Genomic DNA, 21,338 nt, shown 5'->3' with positions numbered 1-21,338 from the left:
AATAACTAACTGTTTCTGATAACGTAAATCATTCCATGTATTATAATAACTAATTGTTTCTGATAACGTAAATCATTCCATGTATTATAATAACTAACTGTTTCTGATAATGTAAATCATTCCATGTATTATATAACTAATTGTTTCTGATAATGTAAATCATTCCATGTATTATATAACTAATTGTTTCTGATAATGTAAATCATTCCATGTATTATATAACTAACTGTTTCTGATAATGTAAATCATTCCATGTATTATATAACTAATTGTTTCTGATAATGTAAATCATTCCATGTATTATATAACTAATTGTTTCTGATAATGTAAATCATTCCATGTATTATATAACTAATTGTTTCTGATAATGTAAATCATTCCATGTATTATAATAACTAATTGTTTCTGATAATGTAAATCATTCCATGTATTATATAACTAACTGTTTCTGATAATGTAAATCATTCCATGTATTATATAACTAACTGTTTCTGATAATGTAAATCATTCCATGTATTATATAACTAATTGTTTCTGATAATGTAAATCATTCCATGTATTATATAACTAATTGTTTCTGATAATGTAAATCATTCCATGTATTATATAACTAATTGTTTCTGATAACGTAAATCATTCCATGTATTATATAACTAACTGTTTCTGATAATGTAAATCATTCCATGTATTATATAACTAACTGTTTCTGATAATGTAAATCATTCCATGTATTATATAACTAACTGTTTCTGATAATGTAAATCATTCCATGTATTATATAACTAATTGTTTCTGATAATGTAAATCATTCCATGTATTATATAACTAACTGTTTCTGATAATGTAAATCATTCCATAAAATATGTTTCGTTTTATGAGTTATGATGTAAAAAGGTTGTATTTTCATTGATTGGGGGAAAGTTTGCTTTGATAACCTTCGTGAACGTTTTGAACGCTGTCTTAAGTTATTTAGTTATGAGAAAAGTTTACCGCCCTTTTTAAATTTGGACATTTCAGGAATAATACATGTCTGGAATAATATTTTCAATCAATCAATCAATCAATCAATTAATAGAAGAAAATAATGACAACTATACTGCAGGACAGATATGTGTATCTATATAGATTATTATTCAGTGTCATTAAACGTTAATCGTTATGTAAACACTCGGTAAACTTCTCTCTTCCCTCCAATCTTCCTAGACTGTCGACATTCGTTCGTGCCTTTTTTGCTACGTTTTATCTAAAGCTAAAGTCGTTGCCTTGCTCCGACCCGGAGCAATACTATAACCGCGTACTGATCAGCGAGTGCCAGAGGCAATCGCAGTTCCTGTGAGTACGCATTAGTATTCAATGCTACGGAGCGAGGCGACGACTTTGATTTAGATGAAACGTAGAAAAAAAGGCACGAACGACTGTCGACAGTCTACTTACTACCTTCCAATAATTGTATAATAATTTCACCACGTAAAAAAGCACAACCTGTCAACTCAAACTTGATATATAGCCTACAAGTTCATACATTCAATATCTTTTCTTCCATTCAATAAATAAACAAACAATTCTCATCATAACTGATAAAATAACAATATTGTACGGAACAATATCCATTATTACTAAGACTTAGTTATGTTCATTACCATAATTATGAATTATTGCATATTCATTATCATGCTCTTTTTGCGAAATCTGGACTGGAAATGTCAGTTTCTGTCAGTTACCTGAACTCAAATAGGACTACGTTTTTGAATATGTTTTTTAATCCGATTTTGCAGACAACTTCAGTATCGATAATACTACTGGCCTGTGATCAGAGAGGATCGAGGACCTTACATCCAAGCAACCTTATTGACTACGAACTCTTCAGCATAAATAGAATTTTACTTACTTTCGTAGTAGTTGCCTACCCAGTAGTCACCCATGTGTCTATATCCCTTAATATTCCGACATCCGAATGGTATGAATTTTGTCAGAATTGATTCAATGACATATTGCCATCCATCGTTTATTTAGTATTTTGGCCATTGGCCTCAAGTACAAGTGTTCTGAGTTACAAACAAATTAAAACGTAATATCTTTGTCTTAGTTGTGATGAAGGTGTACCAGTCACACTGAAACGTTGCTTTCTACTTTATTGTCCCTGGATGAGAAGTAGATCTAAGGCTGAATATGAGCATTGCCAATATAAATAGACTTAGTAACAAGTTTTTACCCCATCCAAATATAAACATTGCCAATATAGACTTAGTAATAAGTTTTTACCCCATCCAAATATAAACATTGCCAATATAGACTTAGTAACAAGTTTTTACCCCCATCCAAATATAAACATTGCCGATATAGACTTAGTAACAAGTTTGTACCCCCATCCAAATATAAACATTGCCAATATAGACTTAGTAATAAGTTTTTACCCCCATCCAAATATAAACATTGCCAATATAGACTTAGTAACAAGTTTTTACCCCCATCCAAATATAAACATTGCCGATATAGACTTAGTAACAAGTTTTTACCCCCATCCAAATATAAACATTGCCGATATAGACTTAGTAACAAGTTTTTACCCCCATCCAAATATAAACATTGCCGATATAGACTTAGTAACAAGTTTGTACCCCCATCCAAATATAAACATTGCCAATATAGACTTAGTAATAAGTTTTTACCCCCATCCAAATATAAACATTGCCAATATAGACTTAGTAACAAGTTTTTACCCCCATCCAAATATAAACATTGCCAATATAGACTTAGTAACAAGTTTTTACCCCCATCCAAATATAAACATTGCCGATATAGACTTAGTAACAAGTTTTTACCCCCATCCACATATAAACATTGCCGATATAGACTTAGTAACAAGTTTTTACCCCCATCCAAATATAAACATTGCCAATATAGACTTAGTAATAAGTTTTTACCCCCATCCAAATATAAACATTGCCGATATAGACTTAGTAACAAGTTTTTACCCCCATCCAAATATAAACATTGCCAATATAGACTTAGTAACAAGTTTTTACCCCCATCCAAATATAAACATTGCCAATATAGACTTAGTAATAAGTTTTTACCCCCATCCAAATATAAACATTGCCAATATAGACTTAGTAATAAGTTTTTACCCCCATCCAAATATAAACATTGCCGATATAGACTTAGTAATAAGTTTTTACCCCCATCCAAATATAAACATTGCCAATATAGACTTAGTAACAAGTTTTTACCCCCATCCAAATATAAACATTGCCAATATAGACTTAGTAATAAGTTTTTACCCCCATCCAAATATAAACATTGCCAATATAGACTTAGTAATAAGTTTTTACCCCCATCCAAATATAAACATTGCCAATATAGACTTAGTAACAAGTTTTTACCCCCATCCAAATATAAACATTGCCATTATAGACTTAGTAACAAGTTTTTACCCCCATCCAAATATAAACATTGCCGATATAGACTTAGTAACAAGTTTTTACCCCCATCCAAATATAAACATTGCCAATATAGACTTAGTAATAAGTTTTTACCCCCATCCACATATAAACATTGCCAATATAGACTTAGTAACAAGTTTTTACCCCCATCCAAATATAAACATTGCCGATATAGACTTAGTAACAAGTTTTTACCCCCATCCACATATAAACATTGCCAATATAGACTTAGTAATAAGTTTTTACCCCCATCCAAATATAAACATTGCCAATATAGACTTAGTAATAAGTTTTTACCCCCATCCACATATAAACATTGCCGATATAGACTTAGTAATAAGTTTTTACCCCCATCCAAATATAAACATTGCCAATATAGACTTAGTAATAAGTTTTTACCCCCATCCAAATATAAACATTGCCGATATAGACTTAGTAACAAGTTTTTACCCCCATCCAAATATAAACATTGCCAATATAGACTTAGTAACAAGTTTTTACCCCCATCCAAATATAAACATTGCCAATATAGACTTAGTAATAAGTTTTTACCCCCATCCAAATATAAACATTGCCAATATAGACTTAGTAACAAGTTTTTACCCCCATCCAAATATAAACATTGCCGATATAGACTTAGTAACAAGTTTTTACCCCCATCCAAATATAAACATTGCCAATATAGACTTAGTAACAAGTTTTTACCCCCATCCAAATATAAACATTGCCAATATAGACTTAGTAACAAGTTTTTACCCCCATCCAAATATAAACATTGCCAATATAGACTTAGTAACAAGTTTTTACCCCCATCCAAATATAAACATTGCCGATATAGACTTAGTAACAAGTTTTTACCCCCATCCAAATATAAACATTGCCGATATAGACTTAGTAACAAGTTTTTACCCCCATCCAAATATAAACATTGCCAATATAGACTTAGTAACAAGTTTTTACCCCCATCCAAATATAAACATTGCCAATATAGACTTAGTAACAAGTTTTTACCCCCATCCAAATATAAACATTGCCGATATAGACTTAGTAACAAGTTTTTACCCCCATCCAAATATAAACATTGCCGATATAGACTTAGTAACAAGTTTTTACCCCCATCCAAATATAAACATTGCCAATATAGACTTAGTAACAAGTTTTTACCCCCATCCAAATATAAACATTGCCGATATAGACTTAGTAACAAGTTTTTACCCCCATCCAAATATAAACATTGCCAATATAGACTTAGTAACAAGTTTTTACCCCCATCCAAATATAAACATTGCCGATATAGACTTAGTAACAAGTTTTTACCCCCATCCAAATATAAACATTGCCAATATAGACTTAGTAATAAGTTTTTACCCCCATCCAAATATAAACATTGCCGATATAGACTTAGTAACAAGTTTGTACCCCCATCCAAATATAAACATTGCCAATATAGACTTAGTAATAAGTTTTTACCCCCATCCAAATATAAACATTGCCAATATAGACTTAGTAACAAGTTTTTACCCCCATCCAAATATAAACATTGCCGATATAGACTTAGTAATAAGTTTTTACCCCCATCCAAATATAAACATTGCCGATATAGACTTAGTAACAAGTTTTTACCCCCATCCACATATAAACATTGCCAATATAGACTTAGTAATAAGTTTTTACCCCCATCCAAATATAAACATTGCCGATATAGACTTAGTAACAAGTTTTTACCCCCATCCAAATATAAACATTGCCAATATAGACTTAGTAATAAGTTTTTACCCCCATCCAAATATAAACATTGCCAATATAGACTTAGTAATAAGTTTTTACCCCCATCCAAATATAAACATTGCCGATATAGACTTAGTAATAAGTTTTTACCCCCATCCAAATATAAACATTGCCAATATAGACTTAGTAATAAGTTTTTACCCCCATCCAAATATAAACATTGCCGATATAGACTTAGTAATAAGTTTTTACCCCCATCCAAATATAAACATTGCCGATATAGACTTAGTAACAAGTTTTTACCCCCATCCAAATATAAACATTGCCAATATAGACTTAGTAATAAGTTTTTACCCCATCCAAATATAAACATTGCCAATATAGACTTAGTAATAAGTTTTTACCCCCATCCAAATATAAACATTGCCGATATAGACTTAGTAATAAGTTTTTACCCCCATCCAAATATAAACATTGCCAATATAGACTTAGTAATAAGTTTTTACCCCCATCCAAATATAAACATTGCCGATATAGACTTAGTAACAAGTTTTTACCCCCATCCAAATATAAACATTGCCGATATAGACTTAGTAATAAGTTTTTACCCCCATCCAAATATAAACATTGCCGATATAGACTTAGTAATAAGTTTTTACCCCCATCCAAATATAAACATTGCCGATATAGACTTAGTAATAAGTTTTTACCCCCATCCAAATATAAACATTGCCAATATAGACTTAGTAATAAGTTTTTACCCCCATCCAAATATAAACATTGCCAATATAGACTTAGTAACAAGTTTTTACCCCCATCCAAATATAAACATTGCCAATATAGACTTAGTAATAAGTTTTTACCCCATCCAAATATAAACATTGCCAATATAGACTTAGTAACAAGTTTTTACCCCCATCCAAATATAAACATTGCCGATATAGACTTAGTAATAAGTTTTTACCCCCATCCAAATATAAACATTGCCAATATAGACTTAGTAATAAGTTTTTACCCCCATCCAAATATAAACATTGCCGATATAGACTTAGTAACAAGTTTTTACCCCCATCCAAATATAAACATTGCCGATATAGACTTAGTAACAAGTTTTTACCCCCATCCAAATATAAACATTGCCGATATAGACTTAGTAACAAGTTTTTACCCCCATCCAAATATAAACATTGCCGATATAGACTTAGTAACAAGTTTTTACCCCCATCCAAATATAAACATTGCCGATATAGACTTAGTAACAAGTTTTTACCCCCATCCAAATATAAACATTGCCGATATAGACTTAGTAACAAGTTTTTACCCCCATCCAAATATAAACATTGCCAATATAGACTTAGTAACAAGTTTTTACCCCCATCCAAATATAAACATTGCCAATATAGACTTAGTAACAAGTTTTTACCCCCATCCAAATATAAACATTGCCAATATAGACTTAGTAATAAGTTTTTACCCCCATCCAAATATAAACATTGCCGATATAGACTTAGTAATAAGTTTTTACCCCCATCCAAATATAAACATTGCCGATATAGACTTAGTAATAAGTTTTTACCCCCATCCAAATATAAACATTGCCAATATAGACTTAGTAACAAGTTTTTACCCCCATCCAAATATAAACATTGCCAATATAGACTTAGTAACAAGTTTTTACCCCCATCCAAATATAAACATTGCCAATATAGACTTAGTAACAAGTTTTTACCCCCATCCAAATATAAACATTGCCAATATAGACTTAGTAATAAGTTTTTACCCCCATCCAAATATAAACATTGCCGATATAGACTTAGTAACAAGTTTGTACCCCCATCCAAATATAAACATTGCCAATATAGACTTAGTAATAAGTTTTTACCCCCATCCAAATATAAACATTGCCAATATAGACTTAGTAACAAGTTTTTACCCCCATCCAAATATAAACATTGCCGATATAGACTTAGTAACAAGTTTTTACCCCCATCCAAATATAAACATTGCCAATATAGACTTAGTAACAAGTTTTTACCCCCATCCACATATAAACATTGCCAATATAGACTTAGTAATAAGTTTTTACCCCCATCCAAATATAAACATTGCCGATATAGACTTAGTAACAAGTTTTTACCCCCATCCACATATAAACATTGCCAATATAGACTTAGTAATAAGTTTTTACCCCCATCCAAATATAAACATTGCCGATATAGACTTAGTAACAAGTTTTTACCCCCATCCAAATATAAACATTGCCAATATAGACTTAGTAACAAGTTTTTACCCCATCCAAATATAAACATTGCCGATATAGACTTAGTAACAAGTTTTTACCCCCATCCAAATATAAACATTGCCAATATAGACTTAGTAATAAGTTTTTACCCCCATCCAAATATAAACATTGCCAATATAGACTTAGTAATAAGTTTTTACCCCCATCCAAGTATAAACATTGCCAATATAGACTTAGTAACAAGTTTTTGTTGTTTAGCCAATCCAAATAGGAACATTGCCAATATAAATAGACTTAGTAACATATACATATATATATACACATACTTTAATTATGATTATAGCATTCCTGGGCACAAGCTTGCGTTTTAATGTTAAGCAAATTAATGTTACTGTGGGAACCATCTCTTTCCCAAAAATTACACTTCAAGTTGGGAAATTTTCTTACATTGACAGTCTTACCACCCTGACTGAATGGGTTATGATTTTTGTTAGGATATTATACTTGCAACTTTCTTACATCGACGTAGTACTTACACTATTGTTACATCGTATATATAGTACTTACACTATTGTTGCATTGTATATACAGTACTTACACTATTGTTACATCGTATATACAGTACTTACACTATTGTTACATCGTATATACAGTACTTACACTATTGTTATATCGTATATACAGTACTTACACTATTGGTACATCGTATATACAGTACTTACACCATTGTTACATTGTATATACAGTACTTACACTATTGTTACATCGTATATATAGTACTTACACTATTGTTACATCGTATGTACAGTACTTACACTATTGTTACATCGTATATATAGTACTTACACTATTGTTACATCGTATATACAGTACTTACACCATTGTTACCTTGTATATACAGTACTTACACTATTGTTACATCGTATATATAGTGCTTACACTATTGTTACATTGTATATACAGTACTTACACTATTGTTACATTGTATATACAGTACTTGCACTATTGTTACATCGTATATATAGTGCTTACACTATTGTTACATCGTATATACAGTACTTACACTATTGTTATATCGTATATATAGTGCTTACACTATTGTTATATCGTATATACAGTACTTACACTATTGTTATATCGTATATACAGTACTTACACTATTGATACATCGTATGTACAGTACTTACACTATTGTTACATCGTATAAACAGTACTTACACTTGTTACATCGTATATACAGTACTTACACTATTGTTACATCGTATATACAGTACTTACACTATTGTTACATCGTATATACAGTACTTACACTATTGTTACATCCTATATACAGTACTTACACTATTGTTACATTGTATATACAGTACTTACACTATTGTTACATTGTATATATAGTACTTACACTATTGTTACATCGTATATACAGTACTTACACTATTGTTACATCGTATATACAGTACTTACACTATTGTTACATCGTATATACAGTACTTACACTATTGTTACATCGTATATACAGTACTTACACTATTGTTACATAGTATGTACAGTACTTACACTATTGTTACATTGTATATATAGTACTTACACTATTGTTACATCGTATATACAGTACTTACACTATTGTTACATCGTATATACAGTACTTACACCATTGTTACATCGTATATATAGTACTTACACTATTGTTACATTGTATATACAGTACTTACACTATTGTTACATCGTATATATAGTGCTTACACTATTGTTACATCGTATGTACAGTACTTACACTATTGTTACATAGTATATACAGTACTTAAACTATTGTTACATCGTATATATAGTACTTACACTATTGATACATCGTATGTACAGTACTTACACTATTGTTACATCGTATATACAGTACTTACACTATTGTTATATCGTATATACAGTACTTACACTATTGTTACATTGTATATATAGTACTTACACTATTGTTACATCGTATATACAGTACTTACACCATTGTTACATCGTATATACAGTACTTACACTATTGTTACATCGTATATACAGTACTTACACTATTGCTATATCGTATATACAGTACTTACACCATTGTTACATCGTATGTACAGTACTTACACTATTGTTACATCGTATATACAGTGCTTACACTATTGTTATATCGTATATACAGTGCTTACACTATTGTTATATCGTATATACAGTGATTATATTATTGTTATATCGTATATGCAGTGCTTACACTATTGTTACATCTTATATACAGTACTTACACTATTGTTACATCGACTTATATACAGTACTTACACTATTGTTACATCTTATATACAGTACTTACACTATTGTTACACCGTATATACAGTGCTTTTACTATTGTTACATCTTATATACAGTACTTACACTATTGATATATCCTATATACAGTACTTACACTATTGTTACATTGTATATACAGTACTTACACTATTGTTACATTGTATATACAGTACTTACACTATTGTTACATCGTATACACTATACGAAAAGTCAAATTTACCCACCTTTACCCGAATTTACCCTAGGTGAGACCCACCTAACCACCATCTCTGTCCAGGGGTAGTACGAGACGCAGTACCACTTTTGACTGTCTACAACCCCCAGGTGAGAGATTACCGGGGGTAAATTAAGTCAAAGGTGGTACTTCGTCTCATACTACCCACATTTACACATCCTCTGACCATGATTTACCCCGGTGGAAAGATATGGTCAAATATGACTTTTCGTATAGTGGTATATACAGTACTTACACCATTGTTACCTTGTATATACAGTACTTACAATATTGTTACATCGTATATATAGTGCTTACACTATTGTTACATTGTATATACAGTACTTACACTATTGTTACATTGTATATACAGTACTTACACTATTGTTACATCGTATATACAGTACTTACACCATTGTTACCTTGTATATACAGTACTTACACCATTGTTACCTTGTATATACAGTACTTACACTATTGTTACATTGTATATACAGTACTTACACCATTGTTACCTTGTATATACAGTACTTACACTATTGTTACATTGTATATACAGTACTTACACTATTGTTACATCGTATATACAGTACTTACACTATTGTTACATCGTATATACAGTACTTACACCATTGTTACCTTGTATATACAGTACTTACACTATTGTTACATCGTATATATAGTGCTTACACTATTGTTACATTGTATATACAGTACTTACACTATTGTTACATTGTATATACAGTACTTACACTATTGTTACATCGTATATATAGTGCTTACACTATTGTTACATTGTATATACAGTACTTACACTATTGTTACATCGTATATACAGTACTTACACTATTTTTACATCGTATATACAGTACTTACACTATTGTTACATCGTATATACAGTACTTACACTATTGTTACATCGTATATACAGTACTTACACTATTGTTATATCGTATATGCAGTACTTACAATATTGTTACATCGTATATACAGTGCTTACACTATTGATACATCGTATAAACAGTGCTTACACTATTGTTATATCGTATATACAGTGCTTACACTATTGTTACATCGTATATACAGTACTTACACTATTGTTACATAGTATATACAGTGCTTACACTATTGTTACATCGTATATACAGTACTTACACTATTGTTACATCGTATATACAGTACTTACACCATTGTTACATCGTATATACAGTACTTACACTATTGTTACATAGTATATACAGTGCTTACACTATTGTTACATCGTATATACAGTGCTTACACTATTTTTACATCTTATATACAGTACTTATACTATTGTTACATCTTATATACAGTACTTACACTATTGTTACATCGTATATACATTTCTTACACTATTGTTACATCGTATATACAGTACTCACACTATTGTTACATTGTATATATAGTACTTACACTATTGTTACATTGTATATACAGTACTTTATTGTTATATCGCATATATAGTACTTACACTATTGTTATATCGTATGTACAGTACTTACACTATTGTTACATTGTATATACAGTACTTACACTATTGTTACATTGTATATACAGTACTTACACCATTGTTGCATTGTATATACAGTACTTACACCATTGTTACATCGTATATATAGTGCTTACACTATTGTTACATCGTATATACAGTACTTACACTATTGTTACATCGTATATACAGTACTTACACTATTGTTGCATTGTATATACAGTACTTACACCATTGTTACATCGTATATATAGTGCTTACACTATTCTAACATCGTATATACAGTACTTACACTATTGTTACATCATATATACAGTATTTACACTATTGTTACATCGTATATACAGTACTTACACCATTGTTACATCGTATATATAGTGCTTACACTATTGTAACATCGTATATACAGTACTTACACTATTGTTACATTGTATATACAGTACTTACACTATTGTTGCATTGTATATACAGTACTTACACTATTGTTACATCGTATATACAGTACTTACACCATTGTTACATCGTATATACAGTACTTACACTATTGTTACATCGTATATATAGTACTTACACCATTGTTACATCGAATATACAGTACTTACACCATTGTTACATCGTATATATAGTACTTACACTATTGTTACATCGTATATACAGTACTTACACCATTGTTACATCGAATATACAGTACTTACACTATTGTTACATCGTATATATAGTACTTACACCATTGTTACATCGAATATACAGTACTTACACCATTGTTACATCGTATATATAGTACTTACACTATTGTTATATCGTATATACAGTACTTACACCATTGTTACATCGTATATACAGTACTTACACTATTTTTACATCGTATATACATTACTTACACTATTGTTATATCGTATATACAGTACTTACACTATTGTTACATCGTATATATAGTGCTTACACTATTGTTACATCGTATGTACAGTGCTTACACTATTGTTACATCGTATATACAGTGCTTACACCATTGTTACATCGTATATATAGTACTTACACTATTGTTACATCGTATATACAGTACTTACACTATTGTTACATCGTATATACAGTACTTACACTATTGTTACATCGTATATACAGTACTTACACCATTGTTATATCGTATCTACAGTACTTACACCATTGTTATATCGTATATACAGTACTTACACTATTGTTACATCGTATATACAGTACTTACACCATTGTTATATCGTATATACAGTACTTACACCATTGTTATATCGTATATACAGTACTTACACCATTGTTACATCGTATATATAGTGCTTACACTATTGTTACATTGTATATACAGTACTTACACTATTGTTACATCGTATATACATTACTTACACTATTGTTATATCGTATATACAGTACTTACACTATTGTTACATCGTATATACATTACTTACACTATTGTTATATCGTATATACAGTACTTACACTATTGTTACATCGTATATATAGTACTTACACTATTGTTATATCGTATATACAGTACTTACACTATTGTTACATAGTATATACAGTACTTACACTATTGTTACATCGTATATATAGTACTTACACTATTGTTACATCGTATGTACAGTACTTACACCATTGTTACATCGTATATACATTACTTACACTATTGTTACATCGTATATATAGTACTTACACCATTGTTATATCGTATATACATTACTTACACTATTGTTACATCGTATATATAGTGCTTACACTATTGTTACATCGTATGTACAGTACTTACACCATTGTTACATCGTATATACAGTACTTACACTATTGTTATATCGTATATACAGTGCTTACACTATTGTTATATCGTATATACAGTACTTACACCATTGTTACATCGTATATACAGTACTTACACCATTGTTATATCGTATATACATTACTTACACTATTGTTACATCGTATATATAGTGCTTACACTATTGTTACATCGTATGTACAGTACTTACACTATTGTTATATCGTATATACAGTGCTTACACTATTGTTATATCGTATATACAGTACTTACACCATTGTTACATCGTATGTACAGTACTTACACTATTGTTACATCGTATGTACAGTACTTACACTATTGTTACATCGTATATACAGTACTTACACTATTGTTACATCGTATATATAGTGCTTACACTATTGTTACATCGTATGTACAGTACTTATATTATTGTTATATCGTATATACAGTGTTTACACTAGTGGTGCATCGTGTATACAGTGCCTGATTTCTGAACTTTGCGTTTTTCTTGTTCTATGATGAGGTGCAAGTAGCTGACGAGGTTTTTCGAACACATAGGAGGGGATGTTTGTATTTATCATTGCAAGGTGATATTGTCAGAAGAGTGGTGAAAACTATATAATGATAGACATGTATTCGTTGGAGAATTTATGATGTTTACAATGGCGAACATAAATGTGTTCGGAATCGAATTCTTGAAGCTGAATGATAGGTATCGAGAGGGCAGTGGAGAATGTGCCAAGATGGAGAGAGGGGCAAAGGGGACAGACATACACAGTTTAGGACAAGTTAGAGAGGGCATGTCGTGAAATATTACAGTGAGGTAGCAGATACGAACAGGTTTGACTTTCCCTATAATCGTCAATAAAACTGAAAACTGCATCAACATAGTTTATTAACTTCTCTTTGCGAATGAATTCGGAATTGATTGATTGATTGATTGATTGATTGATTGATTGATTGATTGATTGATTGATTGATTGATTGATTGATTGATTGATTGATTGATTGATTGATTGATTGATTGATTGATTGATTGATTGATTGATTGATTGATTGATTGACTGATTGATTGATTGATTGATTGATTCGTTCGTTACATCTGTCTATTGCTATATGATGGCTACTTCATGTTCCTTGGTGATGATCGATTAAAAACAAGCTCTGTGATTTCAGTATTTCTAGAACATTCTTAATCAATGCTCATTTATTTTGCAGGGTCTCTTTAACACCACTGTGTACGTGTTTGCATCAATGCTCTCTGCTGGAAGAACCGCACTATCTGTCAAGACGCGACAATACAGGAACGGGAGAGAGATAAGGACACTTGGAGAAGACAGTGATTATGACAATAGATTTATAAATATACGCCGTTTAAAAAGGGTGTCAGCTATTTACCCTGTAAGTTGATATGATATATAGAGACGATTATAATGATTCTACATTTCAAGCAGTACAAAGTTTAGGAACTGTACTAAAGATAAGAGATACCAGTCAATTGTTTTCTCAAGTCTGGTTAATTATAACGTCTAATTTGTTACCGATAACGTAGATTTGAATATATCCCGTTGGAGTTTCTGTCCGAAATCATAAAATCTAACTTTCTTGACGACCAACGAGAAATTTGGTATAAAATTCAACTGTGGATCTGCCAAACTCAATACATACACTGTCAATGTATGACCTGGGACGATCCTCGTGGTAAATCATCATTTTTTCAGAACATACCGGGTATCTATAAACCACTATGAAATAGTCTTGAAATGATCAAGCGAATTAATAAGGCCAGTACTTACAAGCTTCAATAAAAAATGCTAACAAACATATTTATATTTGTATGATGTAGACAGACTAGTGTACAAACCATGCATACATACTAGTGTACAAACCATGCATACATATTAGTGTACTTTTTATGATGTAGACAGACTAGTGTACAAACCATGCATACATATTAGTGTACAAACCATGCATACATATTAGTGTACTTTTTATGATGTAGACAGACTAGTGTACAAACCATGCATACATATTAGTGTACAAACCATGCATACATACTAGTGTACAAACCATGCATACATACTAGTGTACAAACCATGCATACATATTAGTGTACAAACCATGCATACATACTAGTGTACAAACCATGCATACATATTAGTGTACAAACCATGCATACATACTAGTGTACAAACCATGCATACATACTAGTGTACAAACCATGCATACATACTAGTGTACAAACCATGCATACATACTAGTGTACAAACCATGCATACATACTAGTGTACAAACCATGCATACATACTAGTGTACTTTTTATGATGTAGACAGACTAGTGTACAAACCATGCATACATACTAGTGTACAAACCATGCATACATATTAGTGTACAAACCATGCATACATACTAGTGTACAAACCATGCATACATACTAGTGTACAAACCATGCATACATACTAGTGTACAAACCATGCATACATATTAGTGTACAAACCATGCATACATATTAGTGTACAAACCATGCATACATATTAGTGTACAAACCATGCATACATACTAGTGTACTTTTTATGATGTAGACAGACTAGTGTACAAACCATGCATACATATTAGTGTACTTTTTATGATGTAGACAGACTAGTGTACAAACCATGCATACATACTAGTGTACAAACCATGCATACATATTAGTGTACTTTTTATGATGTAGACAGACTAGTGTACAAACCATGTATACATATTAGTGTACAAACCATGCATACATATTAGTGTACTTTTTATGATGTAGACAGACTAGTGTACAAACCATGCATACATACTAGTGTACAAACCATGCATACATATTAGTGTACAAACCATGCATACATATTAGTGTACTTTTTATGATGTAGACAGACTAGTGTACAAACCATGCATACATATTAGTGTACTTTTTATGATGTAGACAGACTAGTGTACAAACCATGCATACATATTAGTGTACTTTTTATGATGTAGACAGACTAGTGTACAAACCATGCATATATATTAGTGTACAAACCATGCATACATATTAGTGTACTTTTTATGATGTAGACAGACTAGTGTACAAACCATGCATACATACTAGTGTACTTTTTATGATGTAGACAGACTAGTGTACAAACCATGCATACATACTAGTGTACTTTGTATGATGTAGACAGACTAGTGTACAAACCATGCATACATATTAGTGTACAAACCATGCATACATATTAGTGTACAAACCATGCATACATATTAGTGTACTTTTTATGATGTAGACAGACTAGTGTACAAACCAAGCATGCATATTAGTGTGCAAACCATGCATACATATTAGTGTACAAACCATGCATACATATTAGTGTACTTTTTATGATGTAGACAGACTAGTGTACAAACCATGCATACATACTGGTGTACTTTGTATGATGTAGACAGACTAGTGTACAAACCATGCATACATATTAGTGTACAAACCATGCATACATATTAGTGTACAAACCATGCATACATATTAGTGTACTTTGTATGATGTAGACAGACTAGTGTACAAACCATGCATACATATTAGTGTACAAACCATGCATACATATTAGTGTACAAACCATGCATACATATTAGTGTACTTTTTATGATGTAGACAGACTAGTGTACAAACCATGCATACATATTAGTGTACAAACCATGCATACATACTAGTGTACTTTTTATGATGTAGACAGACTAGTGTACAAACCATGCATACATATTAGTGTACAAACCATGCATACATATTAGTGTACAAACCATGCATACATACTAGTGTACTTTGTATGATGTAGACAGACTAGTGTACAAACCATGCATACATATTAGTGTACAAACCATGCATACATATTAGTGTACTTTTTATGATGTAGACAGACTAGTGTACAAACCATGCATACATATTAGTGTACAAACCATGCATACATATTAGTGTACAAACCATGCATACATACTAGTGTACAAACCATGCATACATATTAGTGTACAAACCATGCATACATACTAGTGTACTTTGTATGATGTAGACAGACTAGTGTACAAACCATGCATACATATTAGTGTACTTTGTATGATGTAGACAGACTAGTGTACAAACCATGCATACATACTAGTGTACAAACCATGCATACATATTAGTGTACAAACCATGCATACATATTAGTGTACAAACCATGCATACATATTAGTGTACAAACCATGCATACATACTAGTGTACTTTGTATGATGTAGACAGACTAGTGTACAAACCATGCATACATACTAGTGTACTTTGTATGATGTAGACAGACTAGTGTACAAACCATGCATACATATTAGTGTACTTTGTATGATGTAGACAGACTAGTGTACAAACCATGCATACATATTAGTGTACTTTGTATGATGTAGACAGACTAGTGTACAAACCATGCATACATACTAGTGTACTTTTTATGATGTAGACAGACTAGTGTACAAACCATGCATACATATTAGTGTACAAACCATGCATACATATTAGTGTACAAACCATGCATACATACTAGTGTACTTTGTATGATGTAGACAGACTAGTGTACAAACCATGCATACATACTAGTGTACTTTGTATGATGTAGACAGACTAGTGTACAAACCATGCATACATATTAGTGTACTTTGTATGATGTAGACAGACTAGTGTACAAACCATGCATACATATTAGTGTACTTTGTATGATGTAGACAGACTAGTGTACAAACCATGCATACATACTAGTGTACTTTTTATGATGTAGACAGACTAGTGTACAAACCATGCATACATATTAGTGTACTTTGTATGATGTAGACAGACTAGTGTACAAACCATGCATACATATTAGTGTACTTTTTATGATGTAGACAGACTAGTGTACAAACCATGTATACATATTAGTGTACAAACCATGCATACATATTAGTGTACTTTTTATGATGTAGACAGACTAGTGTACAAACCATGCATACATATTAGTGTACAAACCATGCATACATATTAGTGTACTTTGTATGCTATGATAGTCCACGCAATCTTACAACTACAAGTATTTTGATAGTCCACGCAATCTTACAACTACAAGTATTTTGATAGTCCACGCAATCTTACAACTACAAGTATTTTGATAGTCCACGCAATCTTACAACTACAAGTATTTTGATAGTCCACGCAATCTTACAACTACAAGTATTTTGATAGTCCACGCAATCTTACAACTACAAGTATTTTGATCGTCCACGCAATCTTACAACTACAAGTATTTTGATAGTCCACGCAATCTTACAACTACAAGTATTTTGATAGTCCACGCAATCTTACAACTACAGAGTATTTTGATAGTCCACGCAATCTTACAACTACAAGTATTTTGATAGTCCACGCAATCTTACAACTACAAGTATTTTGATAGTCCACGCAGTCTTACAACTACAAGTATTTTGATAGTCCACGCAATCTTACAACTACAAGTATTTTGATAGTCCACGCAGTCTGACAACTACAAGTATTTTGTTGGTCGAGTGATGACAGCTGATTAATTAAATTACATTGTACATGGGCGTTGTTCAAAATTAAACTCTTTACATTCTGTTTTTATATCAGGGCGATAACTTGGAAACAGAGTGTAAATACGACTCCACATTTAATAAAAGAATATATTATGTAAGTATCTTTCAACTGTTAAAAAGTTTCAGTATATTCTGTACTTTCAGACTATCTTCAGTATATTCTGTACTTTCAGACTATCTTCAGTATATTCTGTACTTTCAGACTATCTTCAGTATATTCTGTACTTGCAGACTATCTTCAGTATACTCTGTACTTTCAGACTATCTTCAGTATATTCTGTACTTTCAGACTATCTTCAGTATACTCTGTACTTCCAGACTATCTTCAGTATATTCTGTACTGTCAGACTATCTTCAGTATACTCTGTACTGTCAGACTATCTTCAGTATACTCTGTACTGTCAGACTATCTTCAGTATACTCTGTACTTCCAGACTATCTTCAGTATATTCTGTACTTTCAGACAATATTCAGTATATTCTGTACTTTCAGACTATCTTCAGTATATTCTGTACTGTCAGACTATCTTCAGTATACTCTGTACTGTCAGACTATCTTCAGTATACTCTGTACTGTCAGACTATCTTCAGTATACTCTGTACTTCCAGACTATCTTCAGTATATTCTGTACTTGCAGACTATCTTCAGTATACTCTGTACTTTCAGACTATCTTTAGTATACTCTGTACTTTCAGACTATCTTCAGTATACTCTGTACTTTCAGACTATCTTCAGTATACTCTGTACTTCCAGACTATCTTCAGTATATTCTGTACTTTCAGACTATCTTCAGTATACTCTGTACTTTCAGACTATCTTCAGTATATTCTGTACTTGCAGACTATCTTCAGTATATTCTGTACTTTCAGACTATCTTCAGTATATTCTGTACTTTCAGACTATCTTCAGTATATTCTGTACTTTCAGACTATCTTCAGTATATTCTGTACTTTCAGACTATCTTCAGTATACTCTGTACTGTCAGACTATCTTCAGTATATTCTGTACTTTCAGACTATCTTCAGTATATTCTGTACTTTCAGACTGTCTTCAGTATACTCTGTACTTTCAGACTATCTTCAGTATACTCTGTACTTTCAGACTATCTTCAGTATACTCTGTACTTGCAGACTATCTTCAGTATACTCTGTACTTCCAGACTATCTTCAGTATATTCTGTACTTTCAGACTATCTTCAGTATATTCTGTACTTTCAGACTATCTTCAGTATACTCTGTACTTTCAGACTATCTTCAGTATATTCTGTACTTTCAGACTATCTTCAGTATATTCTGTACTTTCAGACTATCTTCAGTATATTCTGTACTTTCAGACTATCTTCAGTATACTCTGTACTTGCAGACTATCTTCAGTATACTCTGTACTTTCAGACTATCTTCAGTATATTCTGTACTTTCAGACTATCTTCAGTATATTCTGTACTTTCAGACTATCTTCAGTATATTCTGTACTTTCAGACTATCTTCAGTATATTCTGTACTTTCAGACTATCTTCAGTATACTCTGTACTTTCAGACTATCTTCAGTATACTCTGTACTTCCAGACTATCTTCAGTATATTCTGTACTTGCAGACTATCTTCAGTATACTCTGTACTTTCAGACTATCTTTAGTATACTCTGTACTTTCAGACTATCTTCAGTATACTCTGTACTTTCAGACTATCTTTAGTATACTCTGTACTTTCAGACTATCTTCAGTATATTCTGTACTTTCAGACTATCTTCAGTATACTCTGTACTTTCAGACTATCTTCAGTATATTCTGTACTTGCAGACTATCTTCAGTATATTCTGTACTTTCAGACTATCTTCAGTATATTCTGTACTTGCAGACTATCTTCAGTATATTCTGTACTTTCAGACTATCTTCAGTATATTCTGTACTTTCAGACTATCTTCAGTATATTCTGTACTTTCAGACTATCTTCAGTATATTCTGTACTTTCAGACTATCTTCAGTATACTCTGTACTGTCAGACTATCTTCAGTATATTCTGTACTTTCAGACTATCTTCAGTATATTCTGTACTTTCAGACTGTCTTCAGTATACTCTGTACTTTCAGACTATCTTCAGTATACTCTGTACTTTCAGACTATCTTCAGTATACTCTGTACTTGCAGACTATCTTCAGTATACTCTGTACTTCCAGACTATCTTCAGTATACTCTGTACTTTCAGACTATCTTCAGTATACTCTGTACTTCCAGACTATCTTCAGTATACTCTGTACTTTCAGACTATCTTCAGTATATTCTGTACTTTCAGACTATCTTCAGTATACTCTGTACTTTCAGACTATCTTCAGTATATTCTGTACTTTCAGACTATCTTCAGTATATTCTGTACTTGCAGACTATCTTCAGTATATTCTGTACTTGCAGACTATCTTCAGTATACTCTGTACTTTCAGACTATCTTCAGTATATTCTGTACTTTCAGACTATCTTCAGTATATTCTGTACTTTCAGACT

General features: G+C 31.6%; 1 protein-coding gene across 1 annotated transcript in view; it reads left to right on the top strand.

Moving 5' to 3' along the window:
* Positions 1-21,338, top strand: part of LOC144445418 (DBH-like monooxygenase protein 1) — a 46,934-nt gene that overhangs the window by 17,702 nt on the left and 7,894 nt on the right. Inside the window, exons 8-9 of the mRNA XM_078134958.1 lie at positions 14,458-14,640; positions 18,877-18,936. Of these exons, the coding sequence (XP_077991084.1) occupies positions 14,458-14,640; positions 18,877-18,936 (243 nt within the window). The remainder of the gene's footprint in view (positions 1-14,457; positions 14,641-18,876; positions 18,937-21,338) is intronic.

Source organism: Glandiceps talaboti, chromosome 14 (genome assembly GCF_964340395.1).
Source record: "Glandiceps talaboti chromosome 14, keGlaTala1.1, whole genome shotgun sequence".
NCBI classification, from domain to species: domain Eukaryota; kingdom Metazoa; phylum Hemichordata; class Enteropneusta; family Spengelidae; genus Glandiceps; species Glandiceps talaboti.
This window is presented reverse-complemented; position numbering and strand designations above follow the sequence as displayed.